General features: G+C 35.6%; 1 protein-coding gene across 4 annotated transcripts in view; it reads right to left on the minus strand.

Annotated features, from left to right (window-relative positions):
• The window catches only part of RELN (reelin), a 3,085,913-nt gene that overhangs the window by 336,738 nt on the left and 2,723,659 nt on the right, over positions 1 to 25,516 (minus strand). For all 4 annotated transcript variants that reach the window (XM_044088524.1, XM_044088525.1, XM_044088522.1 and 1 more), the window contains exon 49: positions 18,038 to 18,231. In XM_044088524.1, the coding sequence (XP_043944459.1) occupies positions 18,038 to 18,231 (194 nt within the window). The remainder of the gene's footprint in view (positions 1 to 18,037; positions 18,232 to 25,516) is intronic.

Genomic DNA, 25,516 nt, shown 5'->3' on the forward strand with positions numbered 1-25,516 from the left:
TAGCAACCCACTTGATGACATAAGGGCTGATATTCAACTGGAAGAGTTTATCAATGATTCCCAAATGTGAGTTGTGTTGAAGGCCTTAGCTAAGTCAAGGTAGGCTGTATGCACTGATTTACCTAAGTCTATGGCTCTGGTTATGTTTTTGAAGAAGTCCACCAGGTTTAACAGGCATAAACTGCCTCTGACAAAATCAAACTGTGTTGGATTAAGGGTTTGGAGATCACCTATATCCTTATTTATAAGGTTCATGATGATTCATTCCATGGCCTTACAGATAAGGCTGGTTAAACCAATGGATCTACAGTTCCAAGGGTCTGTTGCTGTACACTCTTTATGAAGGGGGATAACAGTTGCTGTTTTCCATTCAGCAGGGACAAAACCAGTACTCAGGTTGTGGTTGAAGAGAGTACCTAATGGAGCTGCTAACCCATATTTTAGACCATTTAAAAATGCATCTTAGGATGTCATCTGGTCCCATACAGGCTGTGTTTTTGGCCTTGGAGAGAGCATTAATGACTTGCTCGTTGGAGATGCAAGGTGGGGGAGATGTAGTAGGAATGGTTTGTGGAATGTTTGGAGGGGACAGGTGGGTTACTTTTCACCAAACCTGTCAGCTAATATGTTAGCTATTTTCACAGGGTCAGTGTGTGATGACATCCACAGCTAATTCAGCACATGTCTGGGTCCTACCTTTTAGATTATGGATATAGCTGAAGAATGTCTTATGGCTATCCTTAGCTATAGTTGCTAAACTTTTCTTCGATGTTACCTTTAGAGGATTTTACAAGTTGTCTTATTTGTTTGTTCAAGCAGAGGAGGGTGTTCTTCCAGTGCTGAGACCTTGTTTTTTATTCTTACACAGCAACTTCTTCCTCTTGTTATATAACCTATTAATGCTAGATGTACACCAGGGAAGCTTATTTTTTCTTGAGCATCTTGTTTTGATTTTATCAGGTACCGCTATGACAATGCATTTGTATAATTGTTTGTACAAGGCATTTGTGTATACCTTAGTATAGTTGTCAATGCCATCTGTGGGAACAGGAGCTTGGAATTTATTTATGCCACCCCTTGGGAGGGTATAATTAACTATGGTTAAATTTTTTAGCCTGATTTCACTTGAGGGGTTCAAGTGTTATACCTATTTCACATGTGACTGATTTGTGATCAGATTTGACCAGTGAGGGTCCTATATTTGTGATGGTGCAATGGTCACCCATGTTGGTAAGGACCAGGTCGAGAATATTGAGCCACTTTTGGGGTTGCATACTATTTGTTCCAGGGCATTAGTGTTAACAAAGTCCAGGAACCTTTGTGTGAGCATGTTGGTACTCGTATACATTTCTCAGTCAATGGCAGGATAGTTAAAATCGCCCATGACTAGAGTGTTCGGTTGTTATTTGATTCATTCAAGTAGGACCAAATAAAGAGGGTGGGTATTTTGGTTCATTGAAGGGGGACTACAGCTAATGATGACTTGTATTTATCTTTGATGAAGATAGATACTCATCCTCCTTTGGTTCTCACATGTTCATTTTGCAATCTGAAAGTGTGGAAGGCATTGTAGCCTTGCAAGGTTGGGGTACTCTCTGTGGCCCTGAACTATGTTTCTGTGAGTGCACACATGTCAAAATACTCCAGGGGAGGAGTGCTTCCAGAAAGTGCAGTTTCTGATTTAAACTCCTAGTGTTTAGCAGCATAACTTTTAATTTATTTGTGAGTGATATTTTCACATCGGAAATTTTGTTCATGAGAACTTGCCTAAAAATGGCACTATGGGGGAGGCAAGTGCCTTAGCCAGTAACCGAAAGCCTAGAGGTGACAGGTGAAGACCATCTCTGGCAAAGCAGTGTGGTCTATCAATCATGTCATCCCAGGCTGACAGAAACTTGATCCCCTTAGAATGACATCAGAAACTAAGCCAATTGTTGAAGTCAATAATTTTTTGTTTATATTGTGGTATCATCCTAGGTGAGGGTAGAATGCTGTTCGACTCTACAGACATACCTGCCTGGGACACGTATTCATAGAGCTTAATCAATGTCTCTCTTCATATAGTCCAGTGAGGTATGTCTCAAGCCATTCACACCAACATGAACTATGACGGAGTACTTGTTGTTGAGAAACATGAGTGCATGTGTGTTCTGGCACCTGATAAACAGCTGACTGTAACCTTCTCATTCTCCAGCCTGGTGAGTGGGACATCTGTGTGTCTCACAATGGAGACACCTATGACTAAAAATATTTGGTATAGATGTGCTTTGCCTTATAGGCTTATTTGGTGAGACACTAGTGCCTGTGTGTTTATGTGTATTGAGTACTGTAGATGCTGTATTAGGTGTAGCATGCTTGTGTTTGAAGGTCTCTGGTGTTTAGGTATGTTTCTGGTGAGTACCTCCACATATGATGGTTTATGTGTTGAGTCATGGTTTGCGTATGCATGGTTTGCATAGCAGGTGCAGTATGTGAACTGACAACCTGTTCAGTGTTACTGTTCTGTGCGGAAGAGAGCATGGATTCCAGATTCTTAGTTTAGATGCAGCTCTTACAAATTGTACACGAGTTATTTAGGAGTTGAGGGTTATTTGTGTACATGAGGCAGTTGGTATACTGCCTCAGGATACCCATGTCAATCAGGCTGGTAGGAGAACTGGAAGGAAACGGACCATTCCTAATCCTAGGTTAAATCCTGTTTTCACAGTGGGTAGAGAAAATGGAAGGGTGTGGTATAACTGGCTGCTCTAAACAGGATCTATACTAATGGGGTGCTCTATATAGGGTCTATACTAGTGGGGGTTCTCTAAATGGTGGTTTTAGGACTGTTTAAGGGGCAAAAGTGCAGCTGAGATGCTCTCTGAGCAGCTAAGTGGAATTTACTTCTTGGCTGGATCATGGGCAGCTACTAAGGGAAAATTTATCTACTGTAGTTTTTGCATCTATAGCCGCCAGTGGTTACCCCCACTGTACAGTAGTGCTTGATAATGCATGGTGTGCGCTACTCATAAACAGATGGAAACAGTAGAGCAGTGGCTGGTCGCCTAACTCTATGAAGCTGTGTTAAAACTAGAGGAAACCCACACAAATGTGGGGCTTATGTAGCAACAGTGATTAAACTGAATTAAACAATTTAACCAATAAAAAGCCGAAAACCGATCCATGTGCCAGCAACCTTCATTCAGATGAATCCTAACTGCATTCTCCTGCTGCAGGCATGTGGGGGTGGGGGTGGGGGGGGGCTCTCCAACAAAAGATAGCCTGGTTTAGTGGCCAAGTTAACAAACAGAACCAGATTCAGCAGGTCTGAATTTAGTCTATGCTACAGCAGACAAATAGTGCAACAAATTAGGAAAAACAGTTTTAAAAAATCAGCAATATAGCAAATATACAGTTTAAAAGTGCGAAATACAGTATAAAATTGGTTAGTTTTCTCCAGGTATTTAGATTTCTACCAAAAACATGTTTGTTGATTGGCTATAATTTTTTGTCCTCATGGCTTGAGTTGTGGATGAAAAGGGATCCACTGACAATCCCACATATCCATCCACACATCCACAACCACTTTTTCTCATTTTTTACCCACAAGGCTGGGATGTCGGTTCAAGAGTGACAGTCATCTCCCACATATAGGGTTATGGATAAAAGAACTACCATTTGTAGTTTTATTTATCCAAAGTACTCTTTTGTTCTGAAGAAAAATAATTTATGTCTCATATTTTTAGTGGGTATTGCACTGCTTTGCAATCCATATTCTCTCAGGACTTTTGTAAATAAATGTTGTGACATGATCAACGTGGGGCAGGTGCATTTGCTCTCACATCATTAGAAAATGTGACAGTGGTTCTACTGTTTCTGTATACAGACATATATGTTCAATACCAGATCCTGCTGTACCTGTCCTGCTGTCCTGAGAAGGGATATTAGTTATAATGCCTGTTATCACAAGCGTAAGACTGTATCCTGCAGAATCATAGCTCTCAACACTACCTTTCATAAAGTATAACAAATGGGCAAAGAGTGGAACACCTACAAACTACTTACTACAACTTCAACTAGGAAGCTCACAGCTCTTAACAATAAATGTGTAACAGTTCTTTTCAATGTGGAACATCAAGGAACCTGGATATTCTAAGACTCAAAATGAGGAATGTTCCTTATAGTGCAGTCATACCTCCCAACTGTACCGAATAACTTGTTTTTTACCGAGTTTTGGGGTCTATATACTGGGGTGCCATGATTCCCGAGTGGCACCCCTATATTTCTGACTTTTCCCAGTTTAGTTCTTATTTCATTTTAAATTTTTCCCGTTTTTTATTTTGAGCTGACGTCACCACGTGCGCGATGATGTCAACTCCATCAGGGTTATCAGCCTGTTGGAATTGAGCTTAAGGGCTCCAAGGGCACATTTCCGGCTTTCCCCATGATCTGTGAGTGCGAGCAGTTAGCAGGTTATTCAAATGAGTGCTTTAGCACTTTAGAAACAGTTTATTCAAACATTAGCTTTGGAAACAGCTTGCTCTATCTGCCGGTTCAGGTTATTTAGAAACAGTAGTTATTCTTATTCATAAACTGCTTGTTCTATCTGCTGGTTCAGGTTATTCAAACAAGTACTTTGTTATTCTTATTCAAACATTAGCTTTGGAAGGAATGGGTTTTCAAATGGATTCTGTCTCGCAAACGAACGAGCGCTTTCTTTGGCTTCAACATACTTTGGAAGGAATGGGATTAGGCTGTCGTATACAAATGAGCTGCTGCAGCATTCAGGAACAATTCAGGTAGGAAAGGAAACTACCACTTATTTCTGGCTAAAGAGTGTGTGTGTGTGTGTGTGTGTGTGTGTGTAAATGCCCCCAATGTAATACACCTGGTGGCTAGAGGTGCTCAGGCTCAAACCCTGTACTTTGGGTACAGGATAAAAAGAGCCTAAAGTCCCTAGCCACCACCACTTCTGAATTAAAGTCTCATATTTTTTATCTGTTCCTCATAAAATCTGTGGTTTTCAGGATTGTGGCAAATCACTGAAGAATTGAATTCACTAAATAATGACAGGCATTTGAATTTGACTTCATATTCTTTAGCAACTAAATGGTAACACAAAACCTTTTATTCTAGCAACTTTCTAAGTTTACAAGATAAGTATTTGAAATTTGTCCCCATTTTGGGGCTGTATTCCCCCATTATTGGCTTTGTCCAGGTGTTTTGTGTTAAGAGGTTGAGACTAGCTAGAGCTTTGGTGAGAAGAATGAGAACGGAATTCACTAAACGATAGCTATTTAAGTTTCAGTCTTCCTGTCTTTTCAGAAACTGCTGATTTGGCATAGTGGCATGTTGCTCTGACTGGAGTGCACAAGGTCCTGGATTCAAGACTTGGCAGTGAAATGCATTGTAGTAACATAACATTTTATTCTAACAACTTTCCAAAATGTCCCCCCCCCCAAAAAAAAAATGAAATTGTAAATAAGTGCGAGAAGCTGTGGAAGATGCCTATGGCTTACACTACTATCATTCTATTTATATATATATATATATATATATATATATATATATATATATATATATATATATATATACATATATATATATATATATATATATATATATATATATATATATATATATATATATATATACATATTGTGTGGGTGTGGAAGTAGATTTTTATGATGGACATGTTCTGAATTGGGCAGTTTTGTCATTATTGGTTTATGCATTTTGTTTCATTGCCTACTGGAAAAATGTTCAAACAATAAGTTTAAAATGTGTTCTCTGTCTAACAAGTGTGCTGTATTATACAAGGAATATAATTTATTAAAGTCAGGAAGGTGTGTCAAAGAAAACAACACATGTATGATGTTTCTTGTTTTGTGTGCAAGGGACCAACGATTTTGAAAACAGCCCAAAGGTAATCTTTATCCACCACTGGCCAGATGCATTTTCTTTGGATGTGGTGTTGGTTTCAATGCTGTTTCAATGAATGTGAGTTTCAAGGGCAGAGAAGTTTTAATGGCAAGTCTATGTGAGACAGTACTGCTTTGTAAACCAGATGTCTTTCTGTTTGTGCATTGTTATGCTGTAAAATGTAAAAATAAAATCCAAATAATCATTGTAGAAGTAAAGCAGTATGCACACATTAGTGTTTATGGTAAATGGGACGAAATAGACAGGTAATAGGACATTGGAAGGGCTGCAGGGGGACTCTGGTGCCATATTTTGGTTGTCTGTTCTTCAGTTTGCATTTGAAAGTTACTTTCCCACAATTCCATTGGAGTGGGCGGGGTTACGTAATTATGTATTCAAATTTGATGTTAATCAGCATACAGATTTGTACCTATTTTTCATGGGCCTTGTCCAGATTTTTGATGTTTCCAGGTTGAGAGGTATGAGTGCAGTATAGTTGATAGGTATGTACAGAATTAGTGCAATCAAGTTTACACACAGTTTGTAATCCTGGGAGAAAAAGTCAAGAGTCCAGAGACATGGGAGCATAGAAAAATGGAACATTTGGAGGGGTTGCACAGAGCCTATTGTGCTGCATGATATTTATTCTGTTTGCCAACTTTGTCAAAGGCTCTTATGCTTACACGTATTACTCTGAATTGACCCTGATGTCTTATATTTTACCCTGCCCATAATATTTTTGACTTTCTGCTAAATACTGAGGATTACAGTCAGTCAATAATTTCAGAGTTTAAGTCAGACTAACTGTAATCCTCAGTGATTTACCAGAAAATCAAACATTTTACAAGGGACAGGGCAAAAATTAGAGGCAAAATCAAGAACATCCTGCAAAAATCAGAGACAACTAAAAGCTATGCCTGAGCGATTATATTTCACAAAATCACTGACCCACTACATCAGCACACATTACATCAACCAGAAATAGTTGGCACTCAATAAATGGAAAAAAAAATAAACAATGTTTTATACAGGGGGAAAGCCCTCTGTACCCACCACATCCCCTGCTAATTATATACACCAATTCTGGGATCACAAATGACTTATCTAACCCCCATAGCAAAAAAAACATATCCTATGATGTACCAGCAATAAATAAGCTTCCTTCCTAAACATTTGATGTATAGAACATATGATGAAAAACAGTGAATCCACACCTGAGCCAGCCATTTGTACCTTTTTATAATGTCCTCCTGTTCTCATATGTCTTTACTAAATATGATAGAAACTTGTGTTGTGTGGATTCCCTCCAGATACTTAAAAGTTTGCAGAAACCCACTGGATCTATACAGTACCATAACAATGCCTTTCAGTCTTACAACATAGTTACAGTAAATTACTCTGCTAACAACCTCCCCCGTTTAGGATCCTTGATGATGTCAGGCCTGTGATTACCTACTCTGCTATTTGAATCTTTGTTCTTCTTCCCAGAAGCACCACATATTCTATATCACTCCAACTGTGGGTCCTTTTCTTTGTGGTAGGGGTCAGACTTTTTGCATCAAATTCTAGGATGGTCAATGGAGCCTAGATTTAGCATCTTAGAGATTGGAGACATCATGTTACAGAAGGGTGGATTATTCACTATGCCCTAACCTCATGATGCATGTGTTGAGGAAATTAATATTGGTTATCACTTCCACACACTTATATTAAGCCCCTGTTTAGCTCTTCCTGCTTATACTTTCATTACTTATCCCTCGTCATTGCTTGATGGTGTAGCTGATATGAAGCTGTGGTAGAGGGACCCACCACCATCCTGTTTCTGAGGAAGGACAGCATGTCAGTAGCTTCCATTCATACCTCTTTTTATTGGTTATTAGATGTAGGGCTGCCTGCAGTTCTTTATCAATGGACAAGAAACTGCGTATTTTCAGTGTCATTATTTGAATCACTTATGAGGCTATGAACATTAATTTAGTTTGCACTTTGATTTAACTGTTCCATTAAAAAATAATGTCACTGTTCTTTTCTGTGTTTGGGATTTTTAACTATAGGACCAATGCACTTTTACACCTCTTCCTTTTGTTGACTTTGTTGTGTTAAACAGTTTTAAAAATGACTATAATACTCTGTATATTGTATTTTAAAATTAATTTTCTTTTGCATATCTGTCCTATCAAATTCACAAATCATTCTCTTCAGATTATTGTGATGATATATGATGGTGCATGAGTAAATGTCTCCATGGGGATAACTTCACTGTAATGATATTTATCAGTCTCCAAGAGCAATGGTCAAGAAGATGCATGCATTGAATATGATCTCCGTGGCAGTTAACGATGATGCTGCAAAAGGTATGCTTCTCCGCCCAGCTAAGAAGACAGCTGACCTTTATGCATGTGATGTTCTTAAAGTCAAACTGAAAGATGTGAGCCTGCCTTGCAGATGTGAGAGCCAAACATAAGAAAGAGCAAAGGATAAATGGACACCTCACCCAATGTACAGAAAAAAAGTGGCAAAGCTGCTAATTTTGACAACAAAGAGCTGAAATAGTATTTTTACAAGAAACACATTTACTTAATAAGGATGCTAATAATCTAGCATTAAAGAATTATTTGATTTCAGCAGGTTTTAGTTTTAGATCTAAGTGAAGAGACACACTCATTCTGTGGAAGAATTCACCAGTAATGCCTAAAGTAATGGACACCTATGTTGATAAAAATGGTTTGTTAAGCATTGTTCTAATTGAATGGAATAGGAAACTATATACTTTAATAAACTCTTATTGTATTCCAGAGATCACAGCTAAAGATACAAAAAATTATTTAGACACTATACCTTATTATATGAAAGGTGAAGTTATTATGGCCAGTGATTTTAACTGTATCTTATCTGAGAAGGACACCACTGCTTATAGGAAAGCTAGAATCACATCATCAGTGAAACATTTATCAATTTTTGTAAACCTAATGAACTTAAAGGATATACATGAACTAAGAAAAATAAATTAACTTCAATACACATATCACTCTTATAGATATGGAATGTAGACAAATATTGATAAGGTTTTTGTTGCAAACAATCTGATTTCAAATATCAGTGAAATTTCAATAGTGTATTGTCCATTGTCAGATCACAATGCTATTATATTTAACATTATATTAAAAGCCAATAGATTAGTGATCAGCAGTATAGTTTCATGCCGGGAAAGAGCACTACAGATGCGATGTTTGATCTGAGAGTGCTGATGGAAAAATACAGAGAATGTCAGAAGGAGTTGCATTGTGTTTTTGTAGACTTAGATAAAGCATATGACAGGGTGCCTAGAGAGGAGTTGTGGTATTGTATGAGGAAGTCAGGAGTGTCAGAGAAGTATGCAAGAGTGGTACAGGATATGTATGAGGGTAGTGTGACAGCGGTGAGTTCTGCAGTGGGAGTGATGGATGCATTTAAGGTGGAGGTGGGGTTACATCAAGGATCAGCTCTGAGCCCTTTCTTATTTGCAATGGTGATGGACAGGTTGACAGACGAGATCAGACAGGAGTCCCCCGTGGACTATGATGTTTGCAGATGGCATTGTGATCTGTAGTGAGAGTAGGGAACAGGTGGAGGAGTCCCTGGAGAGATGGAGATATGCTCTAGAGAGAAGAGGAATGAAGGTCAGCAGGAATAAGACAGAATATATGTGTGTGAATGAGAGGGAGGATAGAGGAATGGTGAGGATGCAAGGAGTAGAGGTGGCGAGGGTGGATGAGTTTAAATACTTGGGGTCAATAGTTCAGAGTAATGGTGAGTGTGGAAGAGAGGTGAAGAAGAGAGTTCAGGCGGGAAGGAGTGGGTGGAGAAGAGTGTCAGGAGTGATTTGTGACATACGAGTACCTGTAAGAGTGAAAGGGAAGGTCTACAAGAGGGTAGTGAGACCAGCTATGTTATATGGGTTGGAGACAGTGGCACTGACAAAAAGGCAAGAGTTTGAGCTGGGTGTGGCAGAATTAAAGATGTTAAGATTTGCACTGGGTGTGACGAGGGTGGACAGGATTAGGAATAAGTATATTAGAGGGTCACCCCTGGTTGGAAGGTTTGGAGACAAAGCCAGAGAGGCACGATTATGTTGGTTTGGACATGTGCTGAGGAGGGATGCTGAGTATATTGGGAAAAAGATGCTAAGGATGAAGCTACCAGGTAACAGGAAAAGAGGAAGGCCTAAGATAAGGTTTATGGATGTGGTGAGAGAGGACATGCAGGTGGTTGGTGTGACAGAGCAAGATGCAGAGGACAGGAACAAATGGAAACAGGTGATCTGCAGCGGCGACCCCTAACGGGAACAGCTGAAAGAAAAAGAAGATTAAAAGCCAATAACCTAATACATCATAGAAGATTACTAGCATACATCATTAAAATAAAAAGGATTTAAGGAGAATTATATAAATTAGATCAATAATTTCTTTGATATTATTCTTTGGGATTCACTAAAGGCTTACTTAAATAGTAGAATTACAAGCCAGTATACAAGTAAAACAAGAGAGTGGGACAAAATTAAATACATTACAGGATAAAATAAAGTTAGACCTAAAACCAAATGATGCTCTCAGTCAGTCAGTACTAAAAAAATTAAATACAAAATACATTGAAATTCTAAATCATAAAATATAAATAAACCTGGAAAAAACTAAAACTTCAAATGTATTCAGTAAACCCGTCAAGCTTACATAAACTTGCTATTAGATTGAAGAAAATGAATAAACTAAATCATATAAAAGAAATTACGGGTCTATATTATAAGCATGAAAAGACTAAACCGCGAATGCTCACATGAGCAAAAATGCCAGGAATCAAAAGTGTGATTGTGGGGTCATGTTACGGTGAGGAGTGGGATGTTTGCCCTTTCCTCACTCTAGTGCAATGTCAGAGTTAGAATATATAGTTAGCGGGGGTGTGTGTGTGGGGGGCGCAGCCCCCCACAATAGCAAGTTCGATTACCGGCATTTTCATTCATGTGAGTGTTCGTGGTTTAGTCTTTTCATGCTTATAATATAGACCCAAAATTACAACACTAATAAATAATAAAAAGGAAAGGAAAACTGATATTAAGAATATTTTATGAAAACATAAATAAAAATTCTAATAACAGTGATGAAATAGTTGAAACCTTTCTAAAGGAAACTATAAATAATAAATTAACAAGTGAATACTTAAAAAATAGACCATTCACTTTAATAGAACTAAAAGATAAAAAAAAAAGTAAAAAAAATAATAAGGCTCCTGGCTTACATGGTCTTATATCAGAATTCTATAAACTACTTCCGGATAATGTAGTCAACATACTAAAGGCCTATTGGGAAATAAAAACAACTTCTGAAGTTCTCCCATCATGGAAATATTCCCTCATATCACCCATTCTGAGACAAGATAAAGACCCTATGAAGTGTTCTTCTTATAGACTAATTTCACTCTTAAATATTGACTATAAGATGTTGTTGTTTCTTTTGGCTTTTCCCGGTTAAGGGTTGCAACAGCGGAACTCCGGTCCGCTAATGATTGGCAGTTGATTTTTACGTGCCAAGTTGCTGGCCCTGACGCACAACCTTCAACGAAGGTACGCCCATTCACGCATGTCTCCACACAGAAGACGCTCTAGCTGAGAATCGAACGGGACAATGTCTTGTTGTGAGGCGACAATGTTACCGCAGCACCACCACCGTGGATTCATGTCTATTTTAGCTAATAAAATCAATCTATTAATACCAAAATTATTTAACACCGATCAAACAGAATTTATTTTAAATAGACAGGTACAAGAGAACACAATAAGGATACATACACTAATAGATTATGCAAATGACAATAAAAAACTTTATATCATTAGTTTTGAGTTAGACAAAGCGTTTGACTCATTCAATTGGCCTTATCTATTTAAAGCACTTAAAAATACAACTTCTCAGTGAGCTAATTGCATTAATTTCAAAATTCTACATTAATTCATGTGCTTACGTCAACATTGGTTCCTTTCTTTCTAAGTCCTTTAAATTACAAAAAGGTACAAAATAAGGTTGTCTAACATCACCACTACTTTTTGCATTAGTTATAGGACCATTTACTAATTTTATTAGAACAACCCAGGAGGGTGAAAGGAAGTTACAATCTCAATGTAATTTAAAAGTTTACTACATACAACATTATGTATATAAAACTATTAAATTACATTAGGTTTGTGGCTTTCTTTCACTCTGCTAGGTTGTTCCATTTGCTGTGTTTTTGGGGACTTAGGGCTTAGAACTCCATACCTTCTGTCTTTTTTTTTTTTTTTTTTTGTTCTGAAGTTTCTCCTGGTTTGTTTGGTTACCTTTATTATATCTAATAAGAACATTAATGGTATCAAAATAGAAGATGATTTTGAACTAAATTTGTAACTCTTTGTAGATGATATTCTACTTACAATAGGGAATATAGAAAAATCTCTTGAACATATAATTAGTTCTCTGAGGCAATTTGAAACAATTTTGAAACTAAAATGTAATCATAATAAAATAAGTACATAATTAATCAATATGAAATTAAAAAAAAAATCATACAAAAATATACTGATTTCAATTGGAGTAACACTCAAATTAAATATCTTGGTATCACCATTACTTCTAATAGCAAAGAAATTATACAAGTTAATTGCCAACAGGTTACTGATCAAATTATATGTTTAGCTACAAGTTAGATTCAATTTCTCTTTACTATGGAAAAACACTTAATACTAATTAAGACTGTAATTCTCCCTAAAATACTATTTATTATACAATTATTACTGTCTCCATCAAAAATATTAACAAAAAAGATAAATAACATTTACTTAAATTTCTTTGGCATCCAAATAAACCAGTAGTTTGCTTTAGTTGGCACACAAAAGTTTAGGGAAATGGTGGAATTGGATTTCCTGATTTTCAATTGTAAGCCACTTCAGCAATTGTAAAAGTTATTGCATTGTAGATAAATTCTTCATATGACTCAAAACAGAAACAAATACATCAGATAATATTATCTAAAAATAATAAACATATCACAAGTCGTCATAACCAAATAGCTCCTAACAGTTTGACTGGCTATTAAAAGAGTATTGTTTAAATGGAAATAATTCTTTTAATCAGAATCCCTATATAGGCAACATTATTTATTCCTTCCGGAAGTCCACTTATTTTAATTATTGTATTAAAGACTTAATCCAATAACATATAGAAATGAATGTTTAGAAACTCACACTTTCACTAAAATGATAGAATTAAAAGAACAAAATAACTTAACTTATTGGCATCAATTTTTGAATGGTACAGAAATACATCCTGTTGAAAATTTGATGTCTAAATGCAATCAGGATTCTAGGAACTGGTTAATACTACAAATATGTATAGATTTTGTGAACACTGAGATAAATAAGATATTTTATTTGGATAAAAAATGATTCCCCAAAATATTGGAATTTTTAATTAATATTAAACATAAAGCAATAAAAAATAAGTCATACTTATCACAAATTTATAGACTTCTTTTGTTTATATCCCTCACTCTCAGACAACACTTATTGGAATTATTCCACAAAAAATAATAACAGAAATTTTACTGATGAAGACAAGAAAATAGTATTAAAGTCAACAGATAAAACTACATCATTTTTATACTGTAAAATGTTAATCTGGAAATTTTTACAAAGAGCTTTTGTTACACCTAACAAAATTACAATTATATATAAATTAAACAGAATCAAATTTTGGATATCTGATTCTGACATAATAGCAGTCTGGATGCATATGGTATATGAATGTGAGGTCATCTCCCCTTTTTGGAAATAAATTAATAACTTTATTCAAGCATTGTGGTCAGATAACTGTAATATCTCTAAGTAATTAGCTTTATTTAATGCTCTGATTACCGAGATAATTCTGAAGACTCAAGTACCTCTTTTATGGTGTATACTAGCAATAGCTAGGAAAATAATAAATTAGTGCTGGAAAAGTGAAACTACTCCGTCTTGTACTGAACTTATTGGTATGGAAAAAATTGTATGTAGTAGTGATGCATACAATAAAGATGAGAACTTCTAATATTACACATTCATATAAGTCTTGGCTTAAACTTAAAGATTTGCTTGAAAAAATATTAACTGTTGTTAATGTGAGTTACATAGATATATCATTCAGCTGTGGGTGTATGTAAATTGTTATATGTTTGTTTTATAATAATTTTGTTTACTCATTGTTATGAAAACAAAATAAAAAGGCTTAAAAAAACAGAGTGAAGGGTAATTATTAACAGATATTTTAACAGACAAAGCATGGCTGTCAAATAAGGTTGGAGAGTGGGGACTGAATCAAGAAAGATGACAAAAGTTGACATGACACTACAACCCCATGTAGATATTGGGAAAAAGAGGATTGATGATGATGATTTGCCTAGATAAGGAATATGTAGAAAGTAGATTGAAGGTACTTATGGAAGATAAGGCTTAAGGATAAGACACAAACCTTCCAGGATTTTAAGTATTTGACAAATAAAATTGTCAGTGCCCTATCAGAGTTATGCTCCACATTAGTAAATAGTGGATTGATTCTAAATGACTATAAGGAGGCCAGAGAAATACAAATACATAAAGAAGACATAAACATGGATTATGATAATTGCAAAAGAATAAAGACCCACATCTGTAGTAGGAAAAGTAATGAAAATAATGTGACAAAGACTTGTGAAGTGTTTAAATGCAATAATTTGCTGACGGATTCCAACATCGATTTATAAAAAAAAAAGATCATATCAGTTCACTTAAATTTGGTTTTATGAATAGATTACTATTGAATTAAGCAAAGAGAATTCTGATGGAAAACCTTTCAACTTTCCATAAGAGGTGTGTGTGTGTGTTTCTGTAATACATTGGCATTTCATATAGTATAGGTTTCTCTGCCTTACACTCACTGGATTGGCAAATTAAAAATAGTATTAGACAAGATAGAAATGATATGAAGAAAACGTATATAACGATATTTAGCATTACTGAAAAACATTTTAAAGATATATAAAATGCAAAAGCAGTAAAGATATATCAAGTGAGAAACTGTGCTTAAATTCTAAAAGTTATCACATACATAACAGACTGTGGATATATTTATAAAATGTTATGCAAAACAGTTTGGTTCCACAAAGGAGAAAGTCATTTGTGCTAGTAATAGTCAAATAACTTCAGATACTTATACTAAATTGGATCATGTTGACAAAGTACTACGTAAACTAGACCTTAGGAAAGCAGAGGGAGAAAAATTAGTAACAACACTTCATCATGAACTTACAGTGCCATTACAGCTGTAATTCACTAGGTCATTTCAATATGGAAAGGTCAAGATTAGAGATATGCAGGTGTTAAACCCATGAGAAACAGGTATTAGAAAAACCCAGAGACATACAGACCTATAAGTCTACTTTCTATTTGTGAAAAGCAATGAAGAAGGTTATTTTTGATACATTATTGTCATAATTATAAAGGTTGGGATTTGAAACCATATATCAGCATACACATGCTGAAAATGTATCTGTAACTACCTGTAACACAATGTTCTACAGCTGTAAATTAAAATATGTGCTGTGACATAATTTATATAGACCAGCCTTTGATATATAAAATACTGATCAATAAATTAGTACATCTAGGTATTGCTGTAAACCTTACAGGATAGATAGCTGCATGGCTTACAAGTAGGATATGGCTAGTATCATAAAGCAATTGGACAAGTGAATTTCTAGGTTACAGTCAAGGTATCCCAAAGGGCTCTGTCCTAGGCCCATACTTGTTTAGGCTGTAGCTTTCTAATCTATATTATTCAACTGAGTTGCGCTACAGTCTGTGTACAGATTACTTGAAGATGGGAAAACAGATTACATACATTACAGATAGGGCATGCCTGCAAAGGAACTTGACTAAATTTACCAGCTGGGAACAGTAAAATAATATGCTAATAGATATGTCATAAACAAAGCATATGAAACTTGGAAGAGATAGATGAAAAGGTGAATGTTTAATACAGTGCATAATGATTGAAACTGTAGATAAATTTAATGGTCTGGGTATACAAGTATAACCAACTTTGATTTTTTCAGACCATATTAATCAACAGGTTAATGGCAGTTATAAATCAATAGGCTTTATTAAAAGGTATAAATGATTTAGGGAATCAGAAATGATGAAATCATTGTAAGTTAAATTAGACCCAAACTAGAGTACGGAATAATAATATGGAAACATTACAAAAGAAACATGAATAAATTGAAAGAGTACACCAAAAATATACCAAAGACATCAATGGATGTGAAAGTTTAAGTTATTATGAAAGATTAAAATATCTGAACTTGTACAGTGTCTCATATGGATATTTAAAGAGAGACCTTATTCAGGTATATGACATATTTGGAGACAACTACCTCTGGGAATGCTTGAGGCTGTTAAAGAGTAATAGAAAAGTACAAGACAACCTGTATAGCAGATGATACACGAATGAAAGATGTAGTAATTACATCTGTCTGACAGAGCAGTAAACACTTGAAATAGACTACTAAATTATATTAAAGCAAGCAAAGTTCAGATGTTTTTAATAACAAGTTGTAGTAGTATTACAGGGATGACTGTTTTGTCATATTGGCAGGCTAGAAAGGCATTATTGTCTGTGCTTGAAATGTTTTTATTTATGTACGTATGTATCTATGTATGTGCTGAGTACCAGGATAGGTGTCCTCTTCCCAGGCAATGTGAATTGGATAAACCAGGTACTGGAGAATGAATGAATGAAAGAATGAGTGAATGGATGAATGAATGAATGAATGAATGAATGAATGAATGAATGAATGAATGTGGTATTCTTGAATTATAGTATATATTTTGATTTGCTACTACTAAGAAGTTTATCGAGCATGTTGAAAGGCTTTGATGTTGGACAAACATTATTATACTAGGTTGACCTTAGGAAAACAAGCATGAAACGCAGAATTGGAGAATAAATATTTGGGAAGAGTGGCATCAATAATGGAGTGCAAAAGATGCCAGTTCTGGGACCTGTGATGTCCAGTCACGGTGTGTCAGACATTATAAGTAAAACTGAGTATACCATGCATTTTTTTAGCTGGTGATACAGCAACAGGAAGAATGCTGGATGAGAAATGAAAACTTTACAAAATGGCTTAAAAAGACTGGAGGGATAAACTGTGTAAAGGCAGTTACAGTTTAATTAATCAAGTACAAGATATTGCATCTAGGATAATAATCTAAAGTTTGATTATCAGACAGGCTGTGTCAACTTAAAATGTATAGGACAACAGGGTGGCTTACATTTGGTCATTGCTACAGACTTTAATCAAAACATACACAAAATGAAAAGGATGTAGTCAAAGCCAATAATATGTTTTGTTTAATTCTTATGGAGTACAGATATAATACATCTACTTTAAAGGTATTATGTTAGGCTGCAGATGGAATACTGCATGTAGTTGTCATGTTTTTAAGGAGAGAGAAGCATTAAATTATAAGAGCAAACTCACAGAATGGCTTTTGGAGTAATAAGAATTTTGCAAAACAAAAGTTAAGAAGCTGTCCAGTCTGAGAGTAGGTTGGAAGGAGGAAACATCACATGGGTGTACAGAATAACAAAGTATATGTGCAATGGTATATCATTAAAATGAAAGACAAAAGTATAAGAAGGGGTTAAATTATGAAAATGGGACATCAAAATGTAATTTAGAGCTTATGAGATATTTATTTATTTATAGAAAGAGTTGCTGAGAAATGGAATATCTTAGAATAAATTAAAAACTATAAATCCAGACATGCATTTATGAAATACTGGTATAGGTGGATGACTAGCAAAACAAGTGTGGCAGGTGCAGAATGCTAGCTTTAAACAATGGGTAGATAAGACAGATAATATTGCATTTTTCTAGATAATATTTATGCTGCAACATATGATATGGGTATCTAGAAGACAAATGTAAATTCCAGAACGCATAGACTGATGCCAAAAATGTATATTTACAACTCTTCCCTACTACCCAAATGTAAGCACAAGTTTAATAATGATGATGATTATGACAATAATAATAGTAATAATACTTAACCTACACAGGCTTATTGTACTGATCATAGAAAATTTCCATGAGTAGGTTCCATGTGATGCCTCCATTGATTGAATACTCCAGCAAAACTCCTTGATTTCGGGTAGTGGGGCTTGTCAGGCAACCATACATGAAGTAGAACTGGATAAATTCTGCATTAGTGAGGTTCAGATCCACTGTAACCAACATGCGGCTGCAACTCTGCAAAAAATAAGGAGAATAACATTTTCAAAGTCAACAGCACTTGATTAATTAACATTTTACAATGCTAATTCTCATCAGCATTGTTTGTTCTTTATTAATTGTTTATTTATGCTGTTACCTCCCATCAACTTATTTTAGACCTGATTAATATTCTGACTGTTATACAAAATATTTTGTTGTGTTAAAAATGTATACACACACAGCTAATACTCATCCAGTACATGATAGCACATGTGTATGGTACAGGACTTAGAATGCTCTCTTGGCAACCAGACAGTTTTGTTATGGTTGGCTAGGTGATAATATGCAACTGAGAAAATCACAACTTTTCTGAATGGATTAATTTCATTTGGAGTTTTGCTCTGTTTTGCTACTTGTATGGTCATGTGGGGGCACAAAATGTGTTTCGTACGTTAACTAAGCATCATCTTGAACATTTTCTTTTGTGCCACATAGTGTTTGATTATCTGTTTCAACACATTGCCCAGCATCAAGATCACCTGTATTAATGGGAAATATTACTGTCTATGGAGACATGGAGATTGATGGAGAATCACCATAGCCATACTATGTCTGGAAATACTTTACTTTTGGCTCTGTAGAAGCTTTCCATTTTAGACTGTATAATATGTCTGACAATGGTAGCCATTACATACTCTATCGCTTTATAATATTATTGCAGAGGGCTAAGGAATGCTGCAGTGAACATCACTGAGATGTGATTCTGTAGCACTTAAAAACCTTTCTTGTCATGCACTATCTATCTTGCTGACAAGCTTTACTGTCATATAGTTACGAGATGTGAAACAGGCATATTCTACTATCATGTAGTATAAGTTAACTCATTCACTCCAATGGAGCTCAGGAAGTTTACACTGTAACTTCCAATGGGCAGAGCCTAAGCCTTTTGACAGAATAAACTTATGTTCTCACATTTCAAACATATATTCATATCTCTGGAGCCACAGGAATTTTGAAAGAAGTATAAATGGCAAACTCTTCAGCACAAACTATTTTTATAGTAGTAGTAGTAGTAGTATTCTTTAGGTACTAGGTCTTAAACAGAATTTTATAAGTCACAGTAAACACAGTAATTATTACATTGGTAATATTTTGTAAACAACTTAAAATATCTTAGCAAGCACTCTAAGTTACACACATATAGCAGCATTTTATTCGTCTAGCTAACAGCTTTCATATGAAGTTAAGGAGTTCTGTCTGTGTTACTTGGTTGTTGAGATATTTAGAAAAATTTGAAAATTATATCTATATAAATTAATATCATAAAAACAGCAGTTAATATATATTTACCTGCACTAGAAAGAGGCCAAATATTAATGCAGTTGGGTTTGCTATTATGTAAGCTTCAAGATGAAATCTTCTAGAACCTTGTATATAAGTGTGGTTTTGTAATTACTGATGCAAATATGAACAAGTAATATTTGATGCCTAGAGGCGTCAGTAGGAGTTAACTGCAGATGCACAGTCCAAATGTTCCAAGCAGGTCCACGCCAGTGAAATAAAAGAACAATTTCTTTATTGCCGCAGTAGATTTAGTGCTTTCTTCTGCTTATACCACAAGACTTCTTCAGAATATACTTTCATACTATTCAAGCACATTTAAATACTGCAGGAACAAAACCACCTGATCCAATAACAATAAAACAATTAAACATTTAAAGAAACACTACTTTCAAATATATACATAGAAATACAAACATAAAAATACAATTATGTATCTAACCACATAAAATGTGTGTGTATGTATGTCACCTCTAAACAAACAAAAAAATTATTAAGTATGTGTTTGCTGAAGTACTTGAGAAAAGGATTGGGTTGGTATATAGGCCAATTTTGAGAGGACGTGCGGAGAATCCTGGGGTGACAGGAGACAAACAGGTTGGTGTATAGCAAACATTTTCCATGGCCTTTATTACTACATTCTCTAATGAACATGTTGAGATTGTGAATATTTTAAGGAAGAACTGAAGTATATTCTCCTGCTTTGATGGGATACTTGAAATTGTAGGGATGGAGCCCAAGATAGTATTTAGAAAAGGTAAATCGATCAAGAGCTTTTTGGAAAGTGACAGTGCTAATAATGCTCTCATTAGTTTTAGAAGGTTTGGGACATTTAACTGTGGGTCCTGCCCTCAATATTTACAGATTAGGAAGGGGGAAATATTCATGGTTAATGGTAAAATGATTCGACCCACTTTTCATTGTAACTGCAATACATGAGGTATTGTTTATGTGACCCAATGTAATCATTGCTCTAAATTCTATGTTGGGAAAACTCAAAGACATTTTAGAGATCGGATTTATGAGCACTTGTTAGACATTAGACATCAAAAATGACTAATGCATTAGTGAAACACATTGTCCAACACCCTGAACATAAGTTTTTATTTTTTGAAGTTGAGCAGGTGTATAAAAATCATAGGGGTGGGCCATGACAGGATTTGTTAGAAGCCAAAGAATTGATTTGGCAAATTAGGTTGCAGGCTCACATTTTTCCTGGGCTTAATGAACACCTTAATATTAGCAGCATTTTGAAACTCAGATCTTATAATGTTTAAACCTGGGTTGTTTTATACAATTTCTACATATTGTATTTTGTATTTCATTATATTTTTTATATAAAAAAGATGGCTTGTTTAGAGGTGACATATACACACACACACACACACACACACACACACACACACACACACACACACACACACACACACACACACACACACACACATTTTAAGTGGTTAGATGCATAACATATATTTGAAAGTAGTGTTTCTTTAAATGTTTAATTGTTTTATTGCATCAGGTGGTTTTGTTCCTGCAGTATTTAAATGTGCTTGAATAGTATGAAGTTAGATTCTGAAGAAGTCTTGTGGTATAAGCAGATGAACGTGCTAAATTTACTGTGGCAATAAATTATTCTTTTATTTCACTGGTGTGGACCTGCTTGGAACATTTGGACTGTGTTTTTCCATTTTGGTATTTGTTGTTCTGGTTCCTAGTTATGCTAACTACAGATGCACCTGGATGTGTCACTTGGATGTAATGATTTAAGACATCAGCATGCCCTACTGTGATACAGTGTGATTGGTGACAACTCTGTGCTGTAATGTGAGGCAGTGTGTTTTGTGGCAACTGTGTGCCCTAGTATCCTGCACTGTGATCTGTGATAACTGTGTTTCTTTGTGCCCTACAGTCTGAGCTGTAACATCTGTGCACCCTAGTGTCATGTAGTATGTACTGTGACACCGGTACACCTTGATATGATTCAATATGATATAGGCAAACTGGATGCTCAAGTGTTGTGCATTGTGATGTGTAATAACTGTGTAACCTGATGTAATTCAGTGTTATGTGTGAGAACTGTGTATCTCTACAGTTATGCAGTGAGATCTATGATAACTGTATGCCTTACAGTCATGCAGTGTAATCTATGACAGCAGCATGGCCTAGTGTTATGCAGAGTGGTCCATGATAACTGTATTCCTCAGTACCATGCTGTATGATCTGTGATTAATGTGAGCCCTACTGTGATCTGTGATGACTGTAGGCCCTAATACGTTGCACTGTGATCTGTGATAATTGGAGGCCCTACATGCCATGCAGTGTAATCTATGACAACAGTGTGGCCTAGTGTTATGCAGAGTGGCCCACGATAACCATATTCCTCAGTGCCATGCTGTATGATCTGTGATAATGGCATATCCAAGTATCATGCAATGTGATGTTTGATTACTGCTTGCCTAAATGTAATTCAGTGTGATTTATAATAACTGTGTCGCAGTGATATGCAATGTGATGTGTGATAACTGCAGGTGTTAGTGTCATGCTGTACGGTGATTACTTTGAGTCCTAGTGTGATCTGTGATGATTGGGGGCTCTATGTGTCACACGTGTGATCTGTGATACCATAAGCTTTTTAATACTATTGTGCTTTAGATACAAGGTGTATGTTATGTTAGATCTGAACTTCCTCATAATCTCATTAGTTTCATTTAGGCTACTTACTATGGCCTCCCAATCATTTGGATTACAGGTTATAGGTTTATAGGTTTATTTTTATGGATCAAGCAACATGTCAAAAGACAGAATTACAAAAAAAAAAAAAAAAAATGAAGGACTTTGTGACATAGAAGCTGGGATCATGAAGTCATTGCTGGGATCTAGAGGTCACATCAGGAGGCATGACATACCAGGAGGAGTCAGCAGTTACGTGAGGTAAAACAAGACCTACCACATTAGCAGTGTTGTCAACTTAGTACATTTTTTTACCAGCAATAAGAAATGGAGTCATGTTAAATATGTTGTGAAGCATTTGTATGTGAAATCCCTAACTGAATTAGGGCTAGTAGCACTTATTGCAGACATTGACTAGTTTGATATCTGTATACCATGTGAGTACTGTGCATTAGCAATAAAGCAAAATCAATGTATTACCAAGGTTAGTCAGCATGCATGTGCAAGACAGAGAAACAGAAGTATGGAACTCAGAAGCACATAATTTGATAGAAAATTAAGACTGCAGGGACCACAAATGCCACCCTTTTCCCTACTGCCTGGATAGGCTAAGGATCCTTCTTAGCCAAGAGCTTACTTATTTTTAATTTTCTCCCTAGCCATCATAAGAATTGTCTTATGTCTGTCCCATGCGTTACTGAATCCTATTACTTTTCATACCCTACTATCCATTCAGGAATACTGTTTCAGCCAGCTATCTCTTGTTCTGTGAAAAAAATGTTTCCTCATTTCTCTTTTGAAAAACACTACACGTTATGTTGTTTTAGTCTTCCTTTAAATGACTTTTGCCACAACATGCACATCATCTGTTACCCTGTTCTGAACTGCCTCTATCCTATCTCCTCTATACAATGATGAATGTTACAACATTGCACACAACATTCAAGAAGTCCTTTTGTAGTAGACAAAGGGGATAACTACTGCTGCGTTTCTACTGCCAAGGTTTATTCCCAGGCTTTTCAGTATTTTTCCGGACATCTATGCTACTTTCTCATATTGCTTGCTTGCATATCTTCGGGTCATCAGACAAAACTACTTGGATCCCTTACCTCACTTGTCTGTGCTAGAAATTCCCCCTCAATTGTCTCCTGTCTGGATCTTTTGTTTTTTCTGATATACTTGTTTGGATATCTCTGCACAGAATATAAGTTGCCATGTCTTAGACAATAATTTTACCCATCATTCTGTTGTTCATCAGCCTAATTGCACAACTTTGTATCACTGTCCAAATGGCAAACATTTTCCCTTATTCTTCCTCCAATGGGGTTTAAAAATACACTGATAATGACTGGTCCATCAAGTGACCATCACACACATTCTGACACATTTAATCTGAATGGATTTAATTTATACTGTTACTGTGTATCCTGTTGTCTAGTCTGTGTTGAAACATTCCAGATATTTCTAACCACTTACAGCATCTAACACCATGCAACTTAAACAGGCCATATTCACACACTGATTACACTCCTAAACTGAGAAAAAATAACCTTGCTATACAAACAGCAAAGAGCAAAACTGTCATATAGCAAAGTGTTTCAGATTTAAAAAATGTCACGGATTGTCCTACAAGCTGCACTACTGACAATATACATAACGAACATAGCTTTAAGAGCAAATGGTAAAAGAACACCATTATAGTTTCTAAAGAAACTACTACCTTTTTACCCCCTCCCTTCCTACTTTTACTGTAACATGTTGCCTCCAGCTAGACCAGTCTGGGACACCCAGGAGTCAACTATCGTACACTCTCAAAATGAGTCAAATGTACTTTTAACTGCTGGGCAGTCTATCTTCAAAATTATAATTCACAAGTTTTGTGTAATTACTGTTATATAAATTAATAACCAACCAGATCAGAAATAAACCTCTGAAACTGAACAGTGAAACTTTTTCCATACAGAAATTAGACAGTACACTTTTCAAATTACACAAAGAAATATAATCTTGTGCATGGAAATATAAAAGAAAACATTTAAACAGACAAATGACATTAGAAAACACAATTGCTATTAGCCAGATGATCATATGACTACCACTAAATGAAGGCAACTATAATATATCTTGCAATGGCTTTTGAGACCAATTACAAGTTGCAAGAAGCTCAGTGGAAACATTTATAGCCATGAGCTCACTGACTCTGGTTAACAGACTGTCTATTTTCTCATTGGCAATCAGTGCAAAGGTTTCTTCACTGCTCTCAGTTCATAAAGCCAAATGAGCATCCCAATTAACATGCAAAGGCCAAATAAACTGCACTGCTGCACTGAAATTTTAGGGAAGAGGCACATAATTTGAAAAACTTTAAAGGGATATCGTGGAATAAGGCAATTCTGGGAAATATGTAGTTAACACTGCCATTTTAGATAAAACCCAATCTTTCCACTTTTTGGTAAAGGGAGTCCTGACCCACACTTTCTGCTTGGTCAAAATTTTGAATACAGTTAACATCATTCAAAGAAAAGCTCTTAAGCAAACCAGAAAGTTTCATCCTAATTAAGATAAATAGCTTTAGAGGAGGCAAGTGGTAACAGTTGTAAGAAAGGATACCATGTGGTGAAGATGAAGAAATGGAGAAACAGGCAAATCATGTCATGAAAAGAATGTGTAGAAAGGTCTGACTGTAACACAAATCTTATGAAGCTGTTGTATAAGAAGTATCCCAAGGAATTGTGAGTGATCCAAAGTACACAAAAGTGAATTCAAAGCAGGTAACTGAATAGTGTGTTCCAAGCTGAACCTTAACAGACTGCTGAAAGTGTCAACTGCTGTATGATGAAACAATGGAATGCCCTACCATACAAAAGTGAAGCAAGAATAATTTTTGTTTTTGTGAAATTATTGTGTTCTAAAAAAAATAAATAAATATTTTTTTCACTGTATCAAATACCCGGGAAGGACTTGTGTGAAACTAAAACAGAACTGTGCTTTTTCTATAATAAGAGGGCTGAAGAAAGTTGTGTAGTGGGACACTATACTAACCAATACTGATGAAGTTTGAATTGCAAAACATGGTGTTCTTCTGCCACAATCTGTACAAACTGTGGGAAGAATATATACCAGTAAACAGCAGTTTTTCTTTCTGAATGGCTCATAGAGGCATTTTTCAAAGTTGCTTTCACTAATGAATTGGGAATTAGCTGTAAGAAAACCAGCTGGAAATTGTATGCTATAAAGGATGCTGAGAAAATTGCAGTGTAAAGTCTGAAATTAAAGAACTGTGTAGAGAACTGAACATTTACAAATC

The sequence above is a fragment of the Protopterus annectens genome, chromosome 11.part0 (assembly GCF_019279795.1).
Source record: "Protopterus annectens isolate FY-2018-M chromosome 11.part0, PAN1.0, whole genome shotgun sequence".
Classification (NCBI taxonomy): domain Eukaryota; kingdom Metazoa; phylum Chordata; order Ceratodontiformes; family Protopteridae; genus Protopterus; species Protopterus annectens.